General features: G+C 45.6%; 1 protein-coding gene across 1 annotated transcript in view; it reads left to right on the top strand.

The window, feature by feature from the left end:
• slit3 (slit homolog 3 (Drosophila)) overlaps positions 1-23,505 on the top strand; it is a 197,357-nt gene that overhangs the window by 148,321 nt on the left and 25,531 nt on the right. Inside the window, exons 15-26 of the mRNA XM_072663035.1 lie at positions 3,115-3,265; positions 5,233-5,307; positions 5,981-6,124; positions 9,127-9,270; positions 12,950-13,113; positions 16,614-16,749; positions 18,326-18,394; positions 18,643-18,714; positions 18,929-19,000; positions 20,410-20,481; positions 21,352-21,515; positions 22,448-22,572. Coding sequence (XP_072519136.1) covers positions 3,115-3,265; positions 5,233-5,307; positions 5,981-6,124; positions 9,127-9,270; positions 12,950-13,113; positions 16,614-16,749; positions 18,326-18,394; positions 18,643-18,714; positions 18,929-19,000; positions 20,410-20,481; positions 21,352-21,515; positions 22,448-22,572 — 1,388 coding nt within the window. The remainder of the gene's footprint in view (positions 1-3,114; positions 3,266-5,232; positions 5,308-5,980; positions 6,125-9,126; positions 9,271-12,949; positions 13,114-16,613; positions 16,750-18,325; positions 18,395-18,642; positions 18,715-18,928; positions 19,001-20,409; positions 20,482-21,351; positions 21,516-22,447; positions 22,573-23,505) is intronic.

Here is a 23,505-nt window from a genome sequence, read left to right as displayed (position 1 = left end):
ATAGAATAGGACTCTCTGGAGCAGATAAACATGAACCTATTGGCACCATATCTAATGCCAGGCGTGGCCCTTATAAAGCCCCCCAGCATTGAGCTGTGGAGCAGTGGAACTGTGTTTTCTGACGATTAATGCTCCATCCATTACATTTGGAATGAGTTGGGTCGTCTGGGATGAGGTGGGGTGTTCACGATGATGACCATGATGATCCCGACCTCCCTATAGCTCAATCAAATCCTCATACCAGTGCTCTAAGCAATGCTTCCCTGGACAGTAGAGACAGTTACTCCAACAAAAGTAGGATGAACTCTGAGCAGGCGTCCTAATACTTTTGTCCATATAGTGTTTCACTCTGCCATAAATGCTTTTTTTGAACACAATTTAGACCAAAAGCTTTTAATACAGTGTCAGGCATCAGGCAATGGACTCTTAATCTTTTTGTTTAATAACATTAGAGACTTTAAACTCTTCGGACGTGTGGTTCCATTCACCAACACTATGTACAGTTCTGGCTGTAAGTTTTCACACCAAATTCACACCAAACCACTCTTGCTTTGTTAACATCTAAATGATTGACTTATGCAGGGAATTTTAAACTAGGTGAACTTCCCCTTTAAAACACATTTGTGTCCCTTTAAAAAATACCTCTGGGACAAAGACCTGTTTGTCCCCACGTCCCGACAAGTGTACAAAACCCAACCGTGTGTGTTTGCGTGCACATCAGCAGAGGGCTTCGCTCCATTCCTTTTCTCCTGTGCAGTGTTTTACTGTCCGTGTATCTGTCTGTCTGTCTGTCCTGTCTGTCCAGTCTGTCTGTCTGTGCGCTTGTGTTATGAGGGTTGAGCTGTTGTCCCGGTAACAGCGCAGTTGGGGGAAAGCGACGGGGCGGCCCGCCCTCATGCATGGTGGCCCGGCTTCCTGCTCTGTTCCTCCTCCCGGCTGCTCCTGCTCCTCCTACTCCTCCTCCTCTCTCCCTGCCTTTCTCCGCTCCGCTCCTCCACTCTGGCCACGGGCCCACCCTGGGCCCCCGGCCCCTGGTGCAGCTGTCTCTTGTGCTTGATCTAACCATGTGCCGCCGCCTACACTAGCCTCACATGGTTCCGTCAAGCACCAGGGACCGCTGGACACACTCGCACGCAGCATGGCATTCTGGGAAAGCGCGCAGCGGCCACCCCTCGGAGAGGAACGAGGCGACTCCATGCCAGGTCAAATTTGGAGCAGCGGAGACAGCGGGCAAACACATCGACTGCGCTCTGGGCCTTCTCTTCTCCCTCAGTCAGCCTCTCGCCATGGAAAGGGCTTGCACCCAACTACTGTTCACAAGTTTGGAATCACTTGTAGTTATATTTATCACATAATGCTGAAAGGTTAATAACTAGCAAAAACTTTGATATGATGTTTACATATTCTTTATATTTTGAAAACAGCTAGAAGTTATGAAATATGTGATTGACTGTATTATGTGTTTATAGTAACTTCCTGTCAAAGGGTCTGTCTAGATAGGTGGTCACATCTTTAAAAAAGAGGCATTATGGATATACAGTTTATCATATCTTCACTGTTTCTATAGTTTTTCTAATATAATAAGTGGCAAGCCCTGACTTTTGGAGCTAGAGCATCGTTTGTTAAAGATGTTAAAGATTTATTCAAAAAGACTCATGATAATGCAATTTCTGTAATAACTGATAATGCTCCTACAAAATTGGTCCCGCTCACTGAAATCTAAATATGACTGTTGAAATTAGCTCACTTCCCAATTATATACTGTTTTTACCAAGTACAGCTGCACTCTAAGTGAGTCAACCCACATTGCAAATCAGGTTCATTAGCAAAATGTACAAACTTCACAGCTCTTCACAGTAAACCAATCAAACAAGACCAGTTTAAGCATCTCAACACAACCAATAGAACAACAGCTTTCTCCAAGTTCAACTTTTAATGACGATCGCAGTCTCCAAATTATTCAAACGCTTCATGACAAGCGTCTTTTATACTTAGCAGAGTACTCATCTGCTATCTAGCCACACACCAGCTTCTTCCTCAGGCCGTTCCTCATGGGCATTGGCCTCCAGTTCAGTTTACTATGGGGTTCATATCAGGCGACTCCAGAATCGTCCAGGACTTCTTCTCTTCAAACCAGGCCTTGATAGACTTTAAGGTATGCTTGGACTAATTGTCCTGTTGGAAGGTCCAGTGATGCCCAGCCTTCAGCTTCCTCCTCCCAGAAGGCATGATGTTTTGTCCTGGGATTTTCTGATATTTGAGTCCGTTCAGGTCCTGCTGCAGGGTCCCAAATACCAGAGGAAACATCATCTACAGCTCTGTCCAGTTTTTGATTTCTACGTAGTAATAATAATTTGTTTTATTAGAAGCTTGTAAGTTTTACATGCAAGATATTTAAAGTATATTTGGGGTATCTGCAATATGCTAGTATGATTTAAACATCTCATCTGCAACAGTTGTGTGTTAAGCCCCAGTCTAGGGTCAGGCCATTAAAGAAAATGAGAGTGGTCTCTTCCCAGATCCAGTGCTAGACCAAAGACTGTTCACCAGTTAAACTAGTTAAATCTAGCTTGGATAGCCCAGATTTATTCCATTTTATATTTCCAAAAACACTGATTCCAAACTAGTGAACGGTAGTGTGGACTGTGAGCCGGTAGGTCAGCGTAACAGAGGCGTGGAGTAAGATAAACAGTGCCCGCGGAGAGACGCCTGTGATGGGAAGCAGATATATATCGTGCCGAGCCAGATCCTACTGCTCCCCAGAAACCGCCTGTGTTTTGCTGTCAAAACACACATCTCTGGAGCAGACCTCCAGCGAAAGCGACCTCCTGCTGTTCGGCCCGCTTTATCTGCGTATACAGCCGCCCTTTGGAAGATGGATGTGTGTTTAGGCGCAGGGCATGAGTGGGCGTTTTGTGTTTGTGTGTGAGTTTATGCACGTCTGGAGAAATGCAGTCTGTTAGTGCGGCGCAATGTTTACACATACATTTCTTTAGATATAATAGTGTGTGTGTGTGTGTGTGTGTGTTTGTGTTAGTGTGAATAAGCTGTTTTGACTCTCTTTCTTTTTCTTTCTGTCTCTCTCTGTCTCTCTCCCTCTCCCGTCGGGGTCAGGTTCCGAGGACTACCGCAGCCGTCTGACCGGCGAGTGCTTCCAGGACCTGGTGTGTCCTGAGCGTTGTCGCTGTGAGGGGACGGTGGTGGACTGCTCCAACCTCAAACTGACCAGCATCCCTCCTCACCTGCCGGAACACACCACTGACCTGTAAGGAAATACATAGATACATGCTACTTCAAGTGATAGACAGAGCCAGAGGGGGGGTTTTAAGATCCCATGCATTGAGCTGTGGGGCAGTCCAACTGCATGAGTTTGATCTTCCTACATCAGAACCTGAAGTCACTAGTTCCCTTGTGGCTGAATGCAACCTAATCTTCCTAATGTTCCGTCCAGGGGATTAAACCAGCAACCTCCTGGTTTTTGGCTGTTATCCCACTGAACTTGAGTATCACCCCACATCAAAATGAAGCTCAGGGTCTCCTCATCTGTTTAGTGTCATGTTTCCTGCTTGTTTACGCCGCCATGCTTGCTGTACGCTGTGTTGCTATTGTTCGTTTGTGTAGACTGGGCTCTAACTGCTCAACCTGGGCTATCTGTGGTTATTCAGGGGAAATTATACAGACACTTTATCCCATAATAATCAGCCAAGTCTCCCACATTACAGAACCTCGTCCAGCTCCTGCAGTGCTTTACTCTGAACTTTTATTTCCTCCTTCAGCTTTTAGCTTCCTCCTCCACTCTCCTCCAGCCCTCTCTGGTCTGCTTGTGCTCTGCCTCCTCACTTGCCAGGGTCCAGTCTCCTGCTGAGCTGTGGTGAATGAATGCCACAGGCTTTTCCCAGGCTTTTAGCCTTGCTCTGCTGTAGGCCTGTTCCCCAGACACCGCTCGCCCTTCTGCTCACTTGTAGAGGACATGTCACTCTCTCTCTCTGCAGTCCCGTCAGCTCTGCTCATCCGTCACTCTCTCAGACTTCACCCTCCCCCTCTCTCTCCTTGTGTCTCAGTCTGGCTTGTATTCACCATGTTCTTACTCTGCACTTTCTTGTACCTCGTTTAAGGGGGGTGGTGTTGTGTCAAATTGAGAATTTATCATTTTTTTAATGCTAATAACATTTCTGACCGATAATTAACACGTCATTTTACTGCATAGAATCTCTACCCCTCTACGTATGGCAGCTAGTTTGCTGCTGCTGCTGAGGGCAAACATGGACCCTGGTGGTTTGCAGCGTTATACCCTTCATTTTTGATCAGCTCTAGTTATGATATGGCCTAATATGATATAATATTAAGTTTGGGATGCTATTTTAGCAATTATCATCAAATTATGATGTGATGTGACCAGCTTTATAGATGTTAACAGGACACTATGTCCAGTTGCATTTCCCATTATGAGTACTAAAAGTGTCTAGTAGACTCTGGAAAGCTCTATTTGAGACATAGCTATATGTCTTTCTCTCTTTCTCTCTCTGTGGCTCAGCAGTTCTGGTGGCCGCCCCAAACCAGCTGCTTGTGTACTGAGTGCTCCTGGGGAATCTAGCAGCCAGTGGCTCATTTCTTCTGCATGCATGCCTCATGTCTCTTTCCCCCTCATGTTTGCTGCCCTTTCTCCACATCTTTCAACCTCATACAGCCTCCCACTGCACTGAGGTTCTGCTTTAATGTGCAACCGCCCCCCACCTTTCTCTTCTTCATCTCCTTTCTTCTCTCTGTCTTCCTCTCCTCTGTTCCTGTGTGAAGACTTTCTGTCCTCTCTGTGTTCCTGCCTTTCTTCACGCTGTCCCAGTGTGCCGAGCTGTTAGGCAGCCTATTCCTCAACAGTGTACGACTCTCAGCCAAGGGGTGGTGTCATATACATGATACACACTCCCCCGACACACACACACACACAAACACACACTGGGCCCAGAATGCTAATCATGGAATATATAGAGCTTCATCTCCCTTTGTCTTGGAGCTCTTACATGCTCCAGTGGGGCTGGTTCTGGCTCTCTCACGCTCTTTCTTGCACTCTCTCTCTCTCTCTCTCTCTCTCTCTCTCTCTCTCTCTCTCTCTCTCTCTCTCTCTTGTCTCTCTGTACCCATTCCACCCTATGTTATGAGTCATCTTGTTTTCTCTCTCTCTCTCTCTCTCTCTCTCTCTCTCTCTCTCTCTCTCTCTCTCTCTCTTATATCCAGGCGCCTGAACGACAATGAGATCTCATCGCTGGACGCCACAGGGGCCTTTAAGAAGCTCCCAAACCTGCGGAAAATGTATGACCGCTCATTCCTCCCCATTTCTTTTTTAAGAGAGCGCAGGGTGGTAGGATAGCATTTGGGGCATCTGGCTGCGAGCTTTATGTCAACAACCTTATGCGCGATGCGCGCAACCTTAAGCAGGGAGAAAGCAGTGGAATATTCCACTAAAATGGACAACGGCGTGGTGGGATTTACTGCCCGCCCGTGTTTGCTGCCCACTCCAAAGATGGGGAAAATGGTGGTCACTCGAAAAAGTAGACCAGTGATTTATCAGGCATGAAATTGCTTATGATCTAGCACTGTCGGACTAGTTATAAATGGGCAACTTCTAAAAGTACCCCACCTCACATTTTACTGAGGCACAGATTACAATCAGCTAGTGAATTACTAGAACACAGTGAAGATAGCATGAGGCCAGAAATTAGGTTAAGGAGGCCATTATAACAGATTCTAACCAGTGCTTATAATTAAACAACATGTTAAACACAGCTTGTGATGTACTGCCGTTCTGCAGAACATCCCCTTTGTTTTGCGTGGGTTCAATTAGATAGGGACAAGTGGGCCGACTTGGCAAATAACAAAACCTAAACAAACGAATCCGCACTTGGACATGTGGTTGATATCTTCAGAATCAGAAGGTTGTGGGGGTTGAGAAGGATGATGAGCTCTGCGTCTTGTTTTCTTCCAGAAACCTGAGTAACAACAAGCTGCGGGACATCCGAGAGGGGGCGTTTGATGGCGCCGGGGGTGTCCTGGAGCTGCTGCTGACCGGAAACAAGCTGCAGGCTGTCCAGGGGCGCATGTTCAGAGGGCTAACAGGCCTCAAGACTCTGTGAGTGCCACTCCACACTCTTCAGAACGTAGCACCATTAGAACACTTTTAATGGCATTTTCAGCAAATGCAGCACAAATCTGTACGTTAGAGTTTTTCTAGATCTAAAAGCAAACCATACAAACTAATACACATAGCAGAACACTGGTTTTGGTAAAGGTAGCACAAATCCACATGCCTTTTGCTTATGTATCTCACACTGCTGGCTGCCCTGCTTACCAGACTCACGCCTGCACTTTTCAGTCCGGTTAAATCAGGTTAGTTTTCATTCTTGGTTAGTTTTCATCCTTGGTGCCAGTCGTTTGGTAAGAATGAATACTGTAATCAACAACCACACCGAGACCCTTACTATCAGGTGTACTTCACAAGACTCCTATAGCCAGGTGTTAACCTAGTATATTGCCCAGATAATTACTCCAGCTATGAACAAACGCCATCTCTGCCCCTACTCCATGTTAAACTGCACAGAAGTATGCAGGAGAACATTCTCACATGGCTTGTAGTGAAGCATCTCCCTGTTTCCCCACAGAATCTGTAGCAAATCACATCCAACTGCTACAGTCCTGCAGACAAAACCCTAGGCTACACCAGACTTCATCTTGAGCATAAGAAGCCCTAGCCAAGCGAGCAAGACATTACAAAACGTGAATAAGACGTCTTTTTTAAAGACTTTAGATTTTAGATTTCGCCCAGAGTGAAAGTCTTAAAACGTCTTTTGAGGGCCTTTAAAAAAGATGACCATGTTGGCATAAAGTCGTAAAGTTTTACATAAAATCATAAAAAGACAGTTTTGGTGGCTGCCAAGATAGCCCACAGTACCTGGGCTGGGTTTCCTGAAAGCATTGTAGCACAAAGATGAGGAGTCTTAAGTGGTCGAGCGAGCATGACACTAAACTCTCTCTCTCTACCAGTTAAGATGATCTTAACACTAAGATGCTTTTGGGAAGCTGGGTCTTGATTAAGCGGTGTCCGTATTTTAGGCAGAGGTGTAAATAACCTATGGTTCTACATGTTAACATCAGGCTGGCTTAAACAGACGTCCGTGGGCACCTCACATATGTTGGTGCTCACTAGGTAGATAAGTTGACTGGCAGGCTAAAGGTTGGGTAGCTCATATTATCTGAGGGAATCTAAGGGTTTGATGACGTTATGTACACTGTGTCCAAATATTTGTGGACACCCCTTCTAGCTACTTTAATTGCATCCATTGCTTTCACTGATGTGCAAATGCGCACACCTCTTGTGTAGTCCCACACATGGAACAGGACTCTCTGGAGCAGATAAATAAGAACCTACTGGTGTTGTTGTAGGAAGGATGGTGCTCCATCCAGTACTTTTGGGATTTTTACAATTCAGTTCCAATTTCACATTTGCTTGTTAAATTGTCCTTTCTCACTTCCCGGCAGGCCTGCTACTCTGATTGTCCTATGCTAAATATATATTTATGTATATTTTAAAAGTATTTCATTTGTTCACCTGGAGGTAAGAGGCTTTGGTTTCAGCAGAAAAACACTGGAAGGAGTGTAAAACCACATTCGTGGTCACTGTTCCCCACACGCACATGTACACACGTTCTCGGGATGCACACTCCACTAATTGTTCACCCCAGGCGTTCGGGAAAACGTACGTTCTGGAAAATTCTTAACGCGGGGTGAGGCCGGCGCGCCAGCAAAGCAAACATTGCTTATCACATCCAATTGAGGAGCTGACCGCACCAAGCAAAAGCAGTGCTGCTGTCGTAATGAGAAGCCCGCTGCACCATCAAAGATGCTAACACAATGCCTATTCTGGAGTCTGGTCGTTAGAAAGGGCCTTGCTAAGCTCTGCTGTCTGGATAATTAGCCAAATTGGAGAGAGAGGAGTGCGTAGGAGCAAATGAATGGAATCATGGTCCGGCAGTATTGAATTTCGTGGCTTTTAAATCCTGGGAACATGGCGCCCAAATTGAGTTTGCCTGTCTCAGGTCCCCGCTTGTCAGGGTCTATTGCCAAATTTGCTGCTTTCACATTTTCGTCCCAGCAGCCTCTGGTTTGCATTTAGGCCATTTGTGCAGCTGGGCTCCTTTTAGAGGCCCTGATTATTTTGGCCATTGCCCTTGTTCGCTGCACCTCACACATACACACACATTCTTGTTTTTATACAATGTCAGGACATGGGGAAGAAATACACTAACTGGACAAAAGTATTCAGACATCCTGCTCATTCATTGTTTCTTTTGAAATCAAAGCTGCTGAAATGAGTTCAGTACTGTCCAGGGAAGGCTTTCTACTAGATTTCCGTGCATTGCTGTGAAGACTTTATAGCATTTAGTGACAAGATCATTAGTGAGGTTAGGACATTAGATAATCACCATCACACCTCATCCTCAACTCATTGGATGGAGAGCCATCGTTCCAGAGAACACAGTTCCACTGCTCCACAGCTCAATGCTGGGGGGCCTTTATACCCCTTTAGCCCACCAGAGGGTCCTATTATATTGGCTGTACTTCTCTAGAGGGACTAGACAAGCTATTTTTGTGCATTTGTATATCTGTGTCTGTCAGCAATGGCTGCAACAAAAAGTAGCCAATGAATGAATTAATTAAAAGAGGTGTCCACAAACGTGTGGACATATAGTGTAATTGACGTAGGACAGTGCACAGAGGAGCATGCACCCCTTTAGACACACAATCTGCGTGCACACATACACACCCAAAGAGCCATATCTCTTACCTGCAGTAGAGCTGCTGGCTGGCTTGGGATGTTCTGAAGCTTCATCAGAGCCAGAGTGGTCACTGAGGTATCAGCTGCCTTCTCAGCTGCTCACTCCAGCAGCAGGTGGGTTCAGCTCCCATTGTTGCGCACTTGCACCAACACACACACTCTCTTTTAAACCAGCATTCATTTTAAGCTCACACCAGCCTTCCCGCTCTGTTGTACACATACACACACCCACACATTTTCCTGTCTGGCAGCTGTGTGAGTGTGCGAGGCTGTTACGCTGTGTCTTGTGTGTTCTTCAGGATGCTGAGGAGCAACCAGATCACCTGTGTGGACAACGCCACCTTCACTGGCCTCAGTTCTGTCCGCCTTCTCTCCCTCTATGACAACCGAATCTCCACTATCGCTCCAGGAGCCTTCAACACCCTACACTCTCTCTCTACCATGTAAGTAAAAACATATATACACACACACACACTTGAAACACACACTCCAAATACAAACTCAGACAAACTGTATTTTAACACAATAAAGGAACAACACAACTGAAGTGTGTGAAAAGCTATTATAAACAGAGCCCCTGAAATTTAATGCATAAACCTTAATGGACAAAAGTATCGGGACACCTGCTCATTCATTGTTTCTTCCAAAATTAAGGGTAGTAATAGCATTATGTGTCCACTGTAAAAAAGAAAAAGAAAAAGGAGGGGGGGGGGGGTAATGGGTTACGAGGTTATCACAGTTACAGTACAGGGTTCTTACAGTACTGTTCAGAGATATTATAGCACTGTAGTCTTAATCATCAAGCGCCGTGTCCATTTTAACCAATAGCAACGTTGCGTTTGAATTGACACGCATGTGTCAGTCAGTATCTGCTCTCTGAGACCATAACTCTAAACTGCCTGTGTGCCTGGGTTTGTGTTACAGAGCGTACGGTCAGTCCTGGGTTAAACGCTGGTTTCTGTAACATAACCAGCACACAGAGAGCCAAAGCCAGCGGATCTGGTCACACATGCAGCACCAATCACACCGCTATTATAATCCCATAGAAAGAGAGGCCGAGCATGTGGTGTAATCAGACTGCGCTATGCTTTTCTTTTGCGTTATTGTTTGCAGATGCGTTTCCAAATTCTAAGCTTGTTTTCTTTGTCTCTCAGCGCCTTCTCTCAAACGACTGATGTCAGTATTTTGGTTTGGCCGCTTTCAAGCATGACGAATGACATAAAAAGAACAAAAAGGGGAGCTGCTTTCTTTGCTAGAAAACAGACCCAAATATATTCCTGTGATGGCGACGTCCGAAACATTTCAATCGTAAAAATGATAAAACGCTACCGCGCTGACGTCTCTGAGCTCGGCCTGGGAGGGTTCTGAAACGCAGCCAGCGGAACGGGACCAGTTTTACCACATGAGGCAAATTAGGAGCAATTTCTGAACGACGGTCAGAATTGCAAACATGAGTTTTATGAGTTTTATAGCGTTGGGAAGTGAAAATGGCAGAAGTATGAGATGTAACACATTTGAAGGCGCGACGGGGCCTGAGGGCGAGAGATAATGCGGAGTAATCAGGAGAGAAACACTAAACAGACGGAGCAGCAAAATGCGCTGAATTATTCAGACAGCCTTCAGGTACAGCTTCTTTAAACGTGGAGCTGATCTGAATTATAGCATCTGGCAGCTCCGCTTTGTGTGCCTGTGAGTGTGTGTGTGTGTGTGTGTGTGTGTGTGTGTGTGTGTGTTGACTTTCTTTTTTTAATGTAAAACAAGTGTTTGAAAACAAAGATGCCCTTTGACTTACTGGAGATGGTGTGCGTGTGTGTGTGTGTGTGTGAGTGTGAGTGTGTGTGTGGTTCAGGAGGAAACATAAGAAAAAGAGGAGTTGCTTGCTCTCTCTCTCTCTCTCTCTCTCTCTCTCTCTCTCTCTTTCTCTCTCTCTCTCTTTCCCTGTTTCTCCCTCTATTGCTAGAGCTGCCTATCTTTCAGACACTCTTCCATGTTCTCCCCTCTCTCTCTCTCTCTCTCTCTCTCTCTCTCTCTCTCTCTCTGTCACACACACACACACACAAACTCTTTCTCTCCCTTTTATCTTTGCTCTCTCTCTTTCTCTCCTATCACTCTGCTCCTTTCTCTCTTCCTCCCTTTTATTTATCCTGCTCTCTCACTTTTATCTCTCCCTTTATCTCTCTTGATCTCTCTGTCTTTATTTCTCTCTCTCTCTCTTTTCCCCTCTGTTTGTATTTTTAGCTGCTCAGTGTTGGAGTGGGGCCATCTCCGTGAGCCACAGGGTAATTAGAGAGCTGGCAAAAAAAGAGAGAGAGAGAGAGAAAGAGAGGGACAGTTCAGAAGAGAGGGAGAGAGAGATGCCCAGCTGTTCTGTCACTATGCGAGTGTGCAGAAAAGAGTATTGGTCAGTCTGTCCCTCCACCCTCAGGCCACTCCTGCACGTGAGCTACATGATGCTGGCAGAACGTTAGCAGAAAGGTTATTGGACCAGAGGGAGCACACGTGGGGGTCAAAGGTCATACTTCTGCTGCTCAGATTGGTGATTAGTGCAGCAGAAACAGTCATTTACTTCTCCCTTTTTTTAGCGGCTCATTATTAGCGTTAGCTCATTACTAGCAAATTGTTCCAGGCTGTCCCGAGGCTTTTGTTTATTTTCTCCGTGCTTTCTCCATCTGCCTTCAGCGCACTGGAGAATGACAGAGTGCTCTCTCTCTCTCTCTCTCTCTCTCTCTCGCACTTTCTCTGAAGATAATGAACCCATTTGATGCTTTGTTGTTTATGGAGCGCCGTGTGAATAATTAAAGGCAAACACATGGTGGGCCAGCGCGGGTACCAGCGCGGGTACCTCCACGTGCCGCTGCCTGCGAGCTCCGGGACGTCACTTGGCAGTGCACCGGAAGGTCAGCTCGCTTAATTAATCTATGCTGAGGGCTGCAGGAAAGCAGCGGCGACTCTCAGACACTGCGGTACTGCGCCGCCTCCAACAGAGGCTCTCCAGCAGCATCAGTCAACCCCACCTATCTACCAACCCCCTCACTCACGGCCCTGCTGACTCATGACCGGCGACGCCTTCTGCTCAAGGCTGAACTTTTATGATTTAGGTCTCTGCTCCACTAGGTGAACTTTCCCAGCTCCGAGAGGATACATGAAAAATGGGTCAATAACTTGGTTGTGAAGGCTCCAGTCCTGTGGTCCATTTAGCCGACTGGGGGGATGGATTTTAGAGCCTGCCTCAGCCCAGATGTGATAAAAAATGCGTCTCTGTCTAGTGTTCCTGCCCTCTCCGTATGTTCAGTTGCTCTCCAGCGGAATATAAATCAAAAATATCTTTAGGACAAAGTTATGGGTTTTGAGGTCAGTAGTGCGTAAAACAATTAGTAGTTGATTAGTGACAACTGTGAGAGTGCACTGTAGGGAATCTTTGGCTCAGTGCAGCATTACTTGACTTTTTGATGCTCTGTAATGTTTATATGATACATGCTGTGAATTCCTACACATTGCTGAACACATCAGGAAGCATTAGGGAAGATATACACTATGGGTCGGTTTCCCAGACAGGGATTAAGCCTAATTCTAGACTGTATTTTTCTTTCGATAGAGAATTTCCGTTTAGAATGCTTTGTAGTCGAGGACTTGGCTTAATCCCTGTCTGGGAAGCCAACCCTATTAGTTCAAATGGTTTTGGACACCATTTCTAATGGATGCATTCAGCTACTTTAAGTTGCTTCCATTTCTGACAGACATAGATGTGCAAATGCACACATACAGCTTGTCTAGTCCTTGTAGAGAAGTGCTGCCAATAGAATAGATAAACATTGACATGTTGGCACCATGCCTAATGCCAGGTTTGGGCTAGAGAGGTATAAAGCCCCCCAGCATTGAGCTCTGGAGCAGTGGAACTGTGTTTTCTGCAATGATGGTGCATCTTGCTCTGGGTCTGTAAGAACTCCTTTTGCATCCTGATGATCAGTGCAAATATATGCAGATAGCCAATCGCAATGTAACAAAAACTTAAATTAAACTCTTTTCCAGATTCTGAAGCTCCTAACTTGCTTGTGTTTGTACCCTGTCTATAATGGTCTGAATCTGTTTCCTCTGTGTGTGTGTGTGTGTGTGTGTGTTCAGTAACCTGCTGTCCAACCCCTATGTGTGTGACTGTCACCTGGCATGGCTGGGACAGTGGCTGAAGAAGACGCGGGTGGTGAGTGGAAACCCTCGGTGCCAGAAACCTGCCTTCCTGAAGGAGATTCCTATACAGGATGTGGCTGCTCCGGACTTCACCTGTGATGGTACGCAGATGTTTCTCTACATGTTTCTCCTGGCCTCATTTGTGAGTTTACCCTGCTGATGGATCTATCCATCTGTGAATACCTCAGTCTTAAGTGCGTACACAGATGGGAGTCTATCCTTTCATACATGCACTTTTACGTTCGTGAGTCAGTCCACTGGCAACGTCCTGACTGATTCCCGACTGGCTGAAACCCTAAACCATGTGAAGACACTCCTGACAGCAGTTAATGATTCGAACTCCAGTAGGCTGAAAGGGTTCAGCTGCTATGAGTCCTACAGTAGTACAGGCCATGTGTGTTCACTGCTCCATGTAACACTGGGTCAGATGTTTTCTGTGGTGGTTTGTGATGACTTGTATGCCAGCATATCACAAACCAAACGAAGTGACAGTGCTGCTTTGGGAATAATGACAAAACCTACGCAGTTTTATCCCCCTGTTTTGATGTCAGCTCTGAAACTTCTGAGCTTTGGAACAGAAGAGTACCCAAATGTACTTTTAACAGTCGTTCAAAAAGAAAACTGTGAAAAAGCTCTGAAAAAGCTTCTCTTCATACCAAGGAAGACACTGTGATGATGAACACGAAGCCGCAACTGCTGCAACTTATACTCAGACGATTAGTAAATAGAGAATTATTTGAGCTTATTGAGACCTAAATCTGTCCTTTCTGACCTCAACATTAGAGAAAGTGGTGCATCGCCCTGAAAGCTGTGCACTACCAGACTACATAGATTGTCTATGGGTCATTTTTGACCTTTAGGGGAAGGGGAGTATTCAGAATGTCAAGACTACACAGGGTTTCAAGTGGCACCGTTTCACAGTGGTGGAGATGAAGTGCGTACCACCCTGTTTAGTTCTCATTGGTAATCACCACATTATCTCACTCTTAATTTGTATAAAGTTAAAATGTGCTGAGGTCATGAAGCCAGTGTTTGCGCCGCCTTTTAGCACCGAAAATCGCCAGCTTTCATAGCAAACGAATGACTGCCAGACGCTTTGTCATTTTTACCTCGATTATGATTAATGTAGGACTATTTCTCCATGTTGCTGACTGGCCGTGACTATACACACAGCAGTATGTTTATAAAGGGACAAAATACAACATCAGCTGTTCACTTCTCAGCGTTCCTCAGCTCACTCCTCACTCACACTCAGCACACCGCAGAGAGTGCACCACGAGGCCAAATCAGATCACCAGGCCACTGCGTTATCGCTCATCAGCTGGCTTTTTGGAGAAAAACAGCAGCTATTTCCCTGCAGTCACTGCGAGCGGCGGGGTTAGTGAGTCCCGCGGCGCTGCAGTAAATTTAAACAGAGAAAAGGAAATGTGGTTTGGCTTCTGTCTGGCTTAGCCAGAGCAGGGCCTCGCCATCAAAGCCCGAGTGTTTTGGGAAGAGCGGCGCTCTCACTGCTCAAGAGCTTCGGGAATAGGAGGCTGAAGAAAGCCTGCTCAGACAGAGAGAGCGGCACACTTTCAAATAAAGAGGCTCAAAGTGAGGCAGCTGAGTCCTGGAGGACAGCCAGAAGTTAGCATTGCACACACGTCCAGGACCAGCGTCGTCTTTTAGCCTGCATTCGGCCAGATGCGCTGCGAAGCCAATGCTGAGAGAGAACGGGGCGAGCGGGAAGGGTCGCTGAGTTTTTTACCTTTTTCCTGCCTCTCCAAAGAGTGTTTGTCACCCAAACATCAGACTATTTTAGGAGCTCTGAAATTACAGCGGGGAGGAACCAGAAAAACAAACTGCAGCTAAACTCATTTACAGCAGCTTTACACAAACTCAATCAGCAGAGGAAAATCAGCCTTGTTTTAACTGTTTTTACCTCTCTCTCTCGCTTTCTCTCTCTCTCTCGCTTTCTCTCTCTCGCGCGCTTTCTCTCTCTCGCACTCTCTCTCTCCTCTATTTTCCTCTCACTGTCTTTCTCTCACTTTCTCCCCTCTATTTTCTCTTTCTGTCCTTTCTCTCCCTCTCCCTCTCTTTCTCTCTCTCTCTGCTTTCGCTCCCTCTCTCACTGTCTTTCTCTTGCTTTCTTTCTCCTTTCTCTACCTTGGTTTTTCTCTCTCTCTTCTTTCTGTCTCTCTTTCAAAGCTTTCTCTCCCCCTTTTTCACACTCTATCCTCTCACTATCCTCTCTCACTCTCTTTCTCCTTTTTCTCACACTCTTTCTCTACCCTCTACCTCTCTCTTTCTATAATGCATACTCCCTCTCTTGCTCTCGCTCTCTCTCCTCCCTCACTTGGTGCCCTCTCTCTCTCTCTCTCTCTCTCTCTCTCTCAGGCTGTTATTGTTGGAGTGCTGCTGAGCCTCCATTACGTCTCATTAATGTCTTAATTCGCTGTTTCTTTTTAATCTGGAGCTCGGCTCGGGCTGCTTTGCAGATAGCATCTCGCGGGTGGGGAATGAAAGCAGGCGGGGGGGAGGCGCTGAGGGCTGCCTGAGGAAAACGGACGCCCGAGCTGGCCAAGAACAATATTTAGTGGACAATCATTAACTCCTGTGCGCTGTTTTGCTTATTAGGAGCAAGTGTTTTGGGTAATGATGGTCATATCCCTGCAGCAGCTGGCCGCTGGGCTATTTTGAGACCAGCGCTGGACCAGTTACCACACACACACACACACACACATACAGCCTGTCGCACCTGTGGTTTTCACTGCAGCTCTGTTCTTTCCCTCTCTTTCCTCTTGCTCCTCGTTCTTTCCTCTTTAAAGAATTCATGAATGTCTATATTAAACCTGTGTTAGAGACCCTCGCTCACTTCTCCTCAGCGTGTGTGAGAGGTCTCTGTAAAGAAGCATTAAAAATTTAACTCTCTCTCTCTCTCTCTCTCTTCCTCTCTCTGTATGCCTTTGTCTTCATTTCTCTCTTCTGTCTGAGTCTCTGTTTGACCGTTTGTCTGTAGCAGGTTAATGCTGAATTAATGGTATTATTAAATAAGTGATCTACACCCCACATTTTTCTAACATAATACCCCATCTTTGACTCTATCATTGGACAGACGTTGGATTTTAATTGAAAATAAAATTCAGGGGCTCTGAGTGTCTCAGAGGTCTAATGGGCTACTACTATGGCCCAGGTTGTAAGGTCAAATGCCACGCCAGGCTGCTTTGCCATCAGCGGCCGAGGGAGCACAGTTGGCCATGCTGTCTCTGGGTGGGTAGATGGTGCTCTCTCCCCTCATCACTCTTAAACAATGACCGGCACAGGCGTCCATTAGCCACTGAATGTATTGGCTATCTGGCAATGCCGCAACGGCGAAAAAAGGTTTGAAAAAAGGTGGTGGTGCTAGTGCTAGGGGGGGCTAAAGGAAGAGTTAAGGTACCAAATTAGGAGAAAATGGGGAAAAATAGACATTAAACAGATGTTGAATTTTAAATTAAATTCATTAATATTTCATCAATTGCTACTTTTCCCCTCTAATTTTCCCCTCAGGTTGTGCCAGAGTATATATGCTGCCCTGTTTCATTCTCTCTGCCTCTCTGTCTCTTTTTCTCTCTCTCTACAGGTGTAGAGGAGAACGCCTGTTTGCCATCAGTCCCTCGCTGTCCAGACTCTTGCACATGCTCAGATACAGTGGTGCGCTGCAGCAACCAAGGACTGCGCTCTCTGCCCAAGGGCATCCCCAAGGACACCACCGAGCTGTGAGCCTCTCTCTTCCTCTCTCTCTCACTCTCTCTCACTCTCTCTCCCTCTGCCCCACCCCCATTCTCTCTCTGTCTCTGGCTGTCATTTCACACGCCATTCTGTCATTTTAGTTTCAGTATTTTCCACCACATTTCTGACACTGGTTGCCTCGCTGGCATTGAGCTCCATTAGCCAGCAGTGATTCCAGGAATTAGTTTTGCCAGAAGCAATGCAGTTTTTCCCTCTGTCGTCCGAGGCATTACCACAACGTCACATCATCCAGAAAAAAAGAGCTGTCCATTTCTGCCCTGGCAGTGGCCGATGGGAGTCTGAGTCATCCTGAACTCAGAGGAAAGGCCGTCACAGAGTCAGCCACAGAGTCAGCCACAGAGGACTGCTTGAAGCCTAACTAGTCTAGTGCTGCTGCTCATTCAAGTGTGTTTTCCTAAAGAAATGAACTTTAACATGTAATCTACATTCTGTATCCGAGGGTTCAGTTTCACATGTCTGACTTTTATTTATAGTTTTGATGTCAAGGACTGACAAGTCTAAAAAATTATACTGCAAAGTAGTAAAATACCCCTCCTCTACTTTGCTGAAAGTTACTATGCCAATTGTTTCAGTGAGGTTAATACACTACGCTGTGTTGAGTTACACTGTGTCTTGGTACACTGGGTTGCATTATTCTACATTGCCATGTAGTGTATTGAATTACACTGTGTTGAGGTACACTGTGTTGCGTTATTCTACATTATGTTACTCTGTGTTGCATCATACTGTGTTGCATTACACTGTTTGTTACACTGTGTGTTACACTGTGTTGCATTACATTGTGTTGCATTACACTGTGTTGTTACACTGTGTTGTTACACTGTGTTGTTTCACTGTGTTGCATTACATTGTGTTGCATTACACTGTTTGTTACACTGTGTTGTTACACTGTGTTGCATTACACTGTTTGTTACACTGTGTTGTTACACTGTGTATTACACTGTGTTGCATTACGCGATGTTGTTACACTGTGTTGTTACACTGTGTTACATTACACTGTGTTGCATTACACTGTTTATTACACTGTGTTGTTACATTGTGTTTTTACACTGTGTTGCATTATTCTACATTGCGTTACACTGGGTTGTGCTACACTATGTTGTGTTATGCTACATTGCATGGCGCTATATTGTGTTGTGCGTCACAATATGATGTTGCTTCACTCCAGGTTGCGCTGCACTAGGTTGTATTACACCACATTGCATTATGTTACGTATGTTAGCTGTAACAGCTAGCATAACTCAGTGTAATGCAGCATAACATTAACATGAGTGTTAATAATGATAATGATACAGAACAGAACACAGCGCAGTGGAACACAACCTTTACCGATTCTATAGCTAACAGCCTCTGCAACCTTTAAATCAGGAGCCTTGCAGTGGTTTGCAGCTAGTGTTTAACGTTTACATTCTCAGGATTCACCTCACCTCCATTTTCACTTTCACCTTTCATTTAATTACAACCCACAGCAGATCTATGCAGTCTGATGCTTCAGTGATGTGGAAAAAGCAGTGTGTAAATTATTTGTCTCTGATTCCTCAGATACCTGGAGGGCAACCTGCTCACATCAGTTCCCAAGGAGCTGTCCAGTCTGAAGCAGCTCTCGCTTGTGTACGTATTTATAGCCTTTTACAGCTCAGCAACAGCACTGTAATGCCCTGCTTCTACAGAGACAGTTATTGCAGTGTTGTGGCTAATGCTCCTTTTGTTAAGTAGCAGTTGACATTACACCATCGCACTACACTCTGCTATTTACTGTGTGTTTTGTTAGAGGTTGGAAGTAGATGACTGTGAGTTTTTGAGCTGGCATTTGTCAGTGAATTAGGTTAATTATCTGTATTTGCCCCCCCTCCCTGCAGAGACCTGAGCAATAACAGTATCAGCTCTCTGACTCCCCTCATCTTCAGCAACATGACTCAGCTCTCCACACTGTGAGTCTACCACACACCACCATCTGCCATACACTACATGGTTGTGCTAGTATGGTTTATACACTATTTGTCAAAAGTTTGGAATCTCTTGTTATTGTTATTAATCGATCATGAAATTCTATAAACCATGAAGAGTAACATCGGCGAGGCAGTGTCTGAATTTACTCCCTCTCTCTTTCCCTCTCTCTCTCTCTCTCTCTCTCTCTCTCCACAGGATCCTGAGTTATAATCAGATCCGCTGTGTGCCAGTGCATGCATTTGATGGACTGCGCTCCCTGCGTCTGCTGTAAGTCCCACCTGCTCACACGGACACACACCCTTACACACACACACACACTCATACTCAGTCTCTGTCCCACAGCCTGCATTAATAGTCCCCGTTTAAGGGGTGGTTGTGAAACAGAGCAGGTTTAGGAAGGTGAATGATGCCTGGCCTCAGCAGGTTCTCCTCTTTGTAGACGGAAGAAGAGAGCGGCTGTTTTTCCATCCTTCTTCACACAGCCCACAGCCTGGAGGTTATCCGCAGTCCTGAGCAGTAACCTTTCATCAGACTGAAATTGTCATAAAGTATCTCCTTTTCTGCTTAAGAACACAAGTGCAGGAAGAGCCGTGCTTTTTTAGGGTTAAAATGAATATTGCCCAGCCCTCTTTAGTCAGCCACCTATCACTCTCGCTTGTTCATTTCCCAGAATGCCCCTGGGGTAATGCTGGCTTCAGCGGTGCAGGTCTGTCTGGGCACAGCAACTGATTACTGCTAGACTGGCAACAGACTGCTGTGTGAGTGTGTGTGTTGGTGGGGTGTTCAGAGCAGGCTGATAGAATCAGGAGAAAGAGCTGACACACCACACAGTGAAGCCTCAGAGCAGTTGAGTCTCGGGTTTCCTCAGGACCAAGGGTTCGAGAGGGCTGGAGCACCAGAGCAGAGGTGTATTCATCTTGGTTTATGTAAACAGCATACAGAGCTGAGCTCTTGGATTTGAAGATCCAATTAACCACACATAGAACCACTGAAGCATTCATGAATCTTTGAGTTGTCATGGCTCTGCATAACCATCGTCTTTACTAAGGAACCCTTGAAGAACCCCCTTTTTTAAGAACATTGCACACCTATATATCTGAAAACCTTCCTTTACTCATTCTGCCCATCACATTTACCCATCCAAATGTTCATAGACACCTCTTCTAATTGGTAAAATGCCCCACACTTGCAAGGTTTACCCATTGCTCTGTTTAATCACCTTAGAAAAGCTCTGCCAACAGAATGGAAACCATAGGGAATCATAAGCACCATCCAGCTAAAGGACCATGACTTTTCCCAGTAGTGAGCTGTGGAGCAGTGGAACTGTGTACTCTGAGGTGATGGAGCAGGTCAGTGAGGTCAGGATGTTGGACAATCTCCATCCCACCTCATCCCAAAAGTAAAGAACATGGTTCAGAGAACACAGATCCACAGTTCCACGTCTTGCATTAGGCATGGTGTTTTTGCATTTGCACATCTGTGTCAGCAATGGGTGCAACTTTAAGTAGCTGAATGGGTTTATCAGAAGGGGTGTCCACAACATTTGGACATACAGTCCAAACATTGTGTGGACTCTGTCACTCTCCTCTTCGTCTTTGTAGTGGGCTAAACAATGAGGCGGTCTTCAGAGCGCTGCATGTGCTTGTTTTCAATTTCTCCTCTTTCTTCTCTTCCAGGACCCTCCACGGAAACGACCTTTCAACTATTCCAGAGGGAGCCTTCAACCACTTGACGTCTCTGTCTCATCTGTGAGTGTGTGAGCTTCTCTCTCCTCCCCCTCTCCTCCTCGTCCTCTCTCTCTCTCTCTCTCTCTCTCACTCTTTGACTCACTCTCTCTCTCTCCCCTCCCTATTAATGACAGGCTTCCAGCGTCGGCCTCTCAGACTCACTCTGCTTTTTATGATCTATAGAGGTTTGACTTCATTACCGGGTGCAACCTGGGCCCAGAGAGAGAGAGAGAGAGAAAGGGCAAGAGAGGGAGAGCATTTTTCCTAAAGAGCCGCCCCTGAGCCTATAGCACTGAGACAGGGCCCCACAGGAAATCTTTGTAAATTTTATTACAGCTAAAAGGCATCCATCAATGAGGGCTTATGACTGTTTTGTTTCTCTCGCGCTCTCTCTCGCGCGCTCTCTCACTCTCCTTTCGCCTGTAGTTCCTGCTGCCGGTTTTAAGTGGAGTTACTGTGGGGCTGCTGTGAAAGGAGCTGTCACAGAAAGGTTCCTCTTTAGGGATAAGGACCCTCTGTTTGATTAGGCAGAGAATAGAAGGAAGTGCAGTTGCTTTTGCTTTTGCAGATGAAGAGGTTGCCTTTGTGTTGTTGAGTAGGATGTACAAGTGTGTGTGTGTGTGTGTGTGTATGACTGAAGTTTGTGTGTGAAGTCGTTATGATGAACTCCTCTGTACTGGTGTGTAGAGCAAAATCTCTTTCTTCCTGTGTGTGTGAGTGTGTGTGTTACTGTATGTAAACTACAAAATGTTCCTTTATTATTAAGTATAAATGTTGTGTGTGTGTGTGTGTAATTAAATTAGCATATTGTGACTTACATGTTAAGTATATAATGCAAATGGGATAAATGTCAGTATATCTATAACATGATTCTGTGTGTGTGTGTTGTAGGGCTCTGGGTGCTAACCCTCTCTATTGTGATTGTGAGCTTCGCTGGCTCTCCCAGTGGGTAAAGGCTGGTTTTAAAGAACCTGGTATTGCCCGCTGTACTGGACCACAAGACATGGCCGACCGTCTGCTGCTGACCACCCCCCTCAACCGCTTCCAGTGCAAGGGTGAGCCTCCCTCTCTCTCTCTATCTCTCTCTCTGCAGACCAAACAACATGATGGGTATTGTATGTTCAACAGGTCCGCTGATTGAGCACAGTCTGTTGCACTGCATTGGAGGATAAGGCTGCACTACAAAATAGGTCACTTCATATAATGAATCGGACATAGGTCAGGACTCTCTCACTCTATCTCTTGCGCTCTCTCTTTGAGTGACAGAGTACCCAAGTGCGCCAAGGTTTGAACCTCAAAACCCTTAAAAGCCAATTAGCGGCACTTGGGGATTGATTTGAGCTTACGGAAGAGATTATGGGGATTTTTTATTTATTTGGAAAGAGGAAGACCTAAAATAGAGTTTGACGTAAAAGTGGCCTCTGTGACCCACGCTGACTGTAGCCTTTTAACCCTATCTTACCTAACATCTCATCAGTATTACATTTAGAGACCATAATTCATTCAAATCTGCCTACAGAGTAGCTGACCTGCTTGCTTGTCCACTTTGGGCTTGGCTTTCCGTATTAATGTAGGTTAAGAGCTTTTTCTGTATCAATACATAAAAGAAAGACAATGTTAACTGTATTGTTGGATTCACTGTAATAGTGATTATTCAGAACGCAAGCAAATTATTTGATTAATATGAGGTATAAAGTATATTTATATGTATTTGCATGCTTTAAATGGTAGACACACAATAAACATAAGTATTAATTGTCAGCTTTATTAAATCATATTCTTCACACACACTGTGTGTGTGAAACAGTGGATGCAACGTAAAGTAGCTGAATGCATTCGCTACAAGGGGTGTCTACAAACATTTGGACATAGAGTGTAACAAAGTGAAGCCTAGATAGACTCGACTAGACATCTTCACAATTTCACAGTTCTCTCTCTCTCTCTCTCTCTCGCTCTCTCTCTCTCTCTGTCTGTGTGTTTCCCACAGGCCCCGTGGATTTAAATCTAATGTCCAAGTGCGCCCCCTGTCTGGCCAGCCCATGTCAGAACAACGGCACCTGTGTCAGTGATGTCACCGGATCCTACCAATGCACCTGTCCCTTTGGCTACAAGGTGAGAGATCCGCACTCTACAGAGGTACCTCAGATGTGTGGTGCCACTCAGTCGTTCCCCCAGCACATACTGTTCAGAGCCTCTGAGTTATGCATATCATTACCAGAGTGCACAAGGATTTCCTCATCAATCTTCCTGAGCTCACTCAATATATTGGAAGCTTCTCTACTCATGCATATACAATGCTCTGCGAGTGATCAATGGAGAGACGCTAAGTGTCTAGGGCTGGGAACGCACATTTAGACTCCCAATCAGGATGTTTTTTCTGCTAAATTAAACGTGTCGACCAACTCCACTTATCTTCACTGTCGTCGGGAAACCTCACATCTCTGAAGAGCTACGTTTACAGAAGAAGGGAGAGCTCTTTGCTGTATCCGTGGTGTATTTTTTGAGCGTGTGCATGTGTGGATGCAGGTTAGGGCTGCACAAAAATCCCTTTCTTAATCATTATCACCACGCTGCTCTTTACAGTATTAATATTAATGACAGCATCAATATGCAGGAGAGCCCTGATTACCAAAGATTCACAGTCATATGCCTCTATGACCACTGGTCAAATTGTATGTTGTTCTGGTTTTCCAAAGAAAAATAACCCCACCTCATCCCAAAAGTACTGGATGGAGCGCCAACATTCCAGAGACCACTGCATCACAGTTCAATGCTGGGCTGCTTCATACCCATGTTGGTGGTTGGTGTGGCGCAACAGATAACACCACTACCTGCCACTGGGTTACAACACCATGTGGGAGACCAGGGTTCGATTCCCGGTCTGGGTGACTATGCTGCGCTACACCAATAAGAGTCCTTGGGCAAGACTCCTAACACTACACTGACCCACCTCTGTAATACAAGTAACCTTGTAAGTCGCTCTGGATAAGAGCGTCAGCTAAATGCCATAAATGTAAATACCCCTCTAGCCCATGCCTGGCATTA

Source organism: Salminus brasiliensis, chromosome 19 (assembly GCF_030463535.1).
Source record: "Salminus brasiliensis chromosome 19, fSalBra1.hap2, whole genome shotgun sequence".
NCBI lineage: Eukaryota > Metazoa > Chordata > Actinopteri > Characiformes > Bryconidae > Salminus > Salminus brasiliensis.
This window is presented reverse-complemented; position numbering and strand designations above follow the sequence as displayed.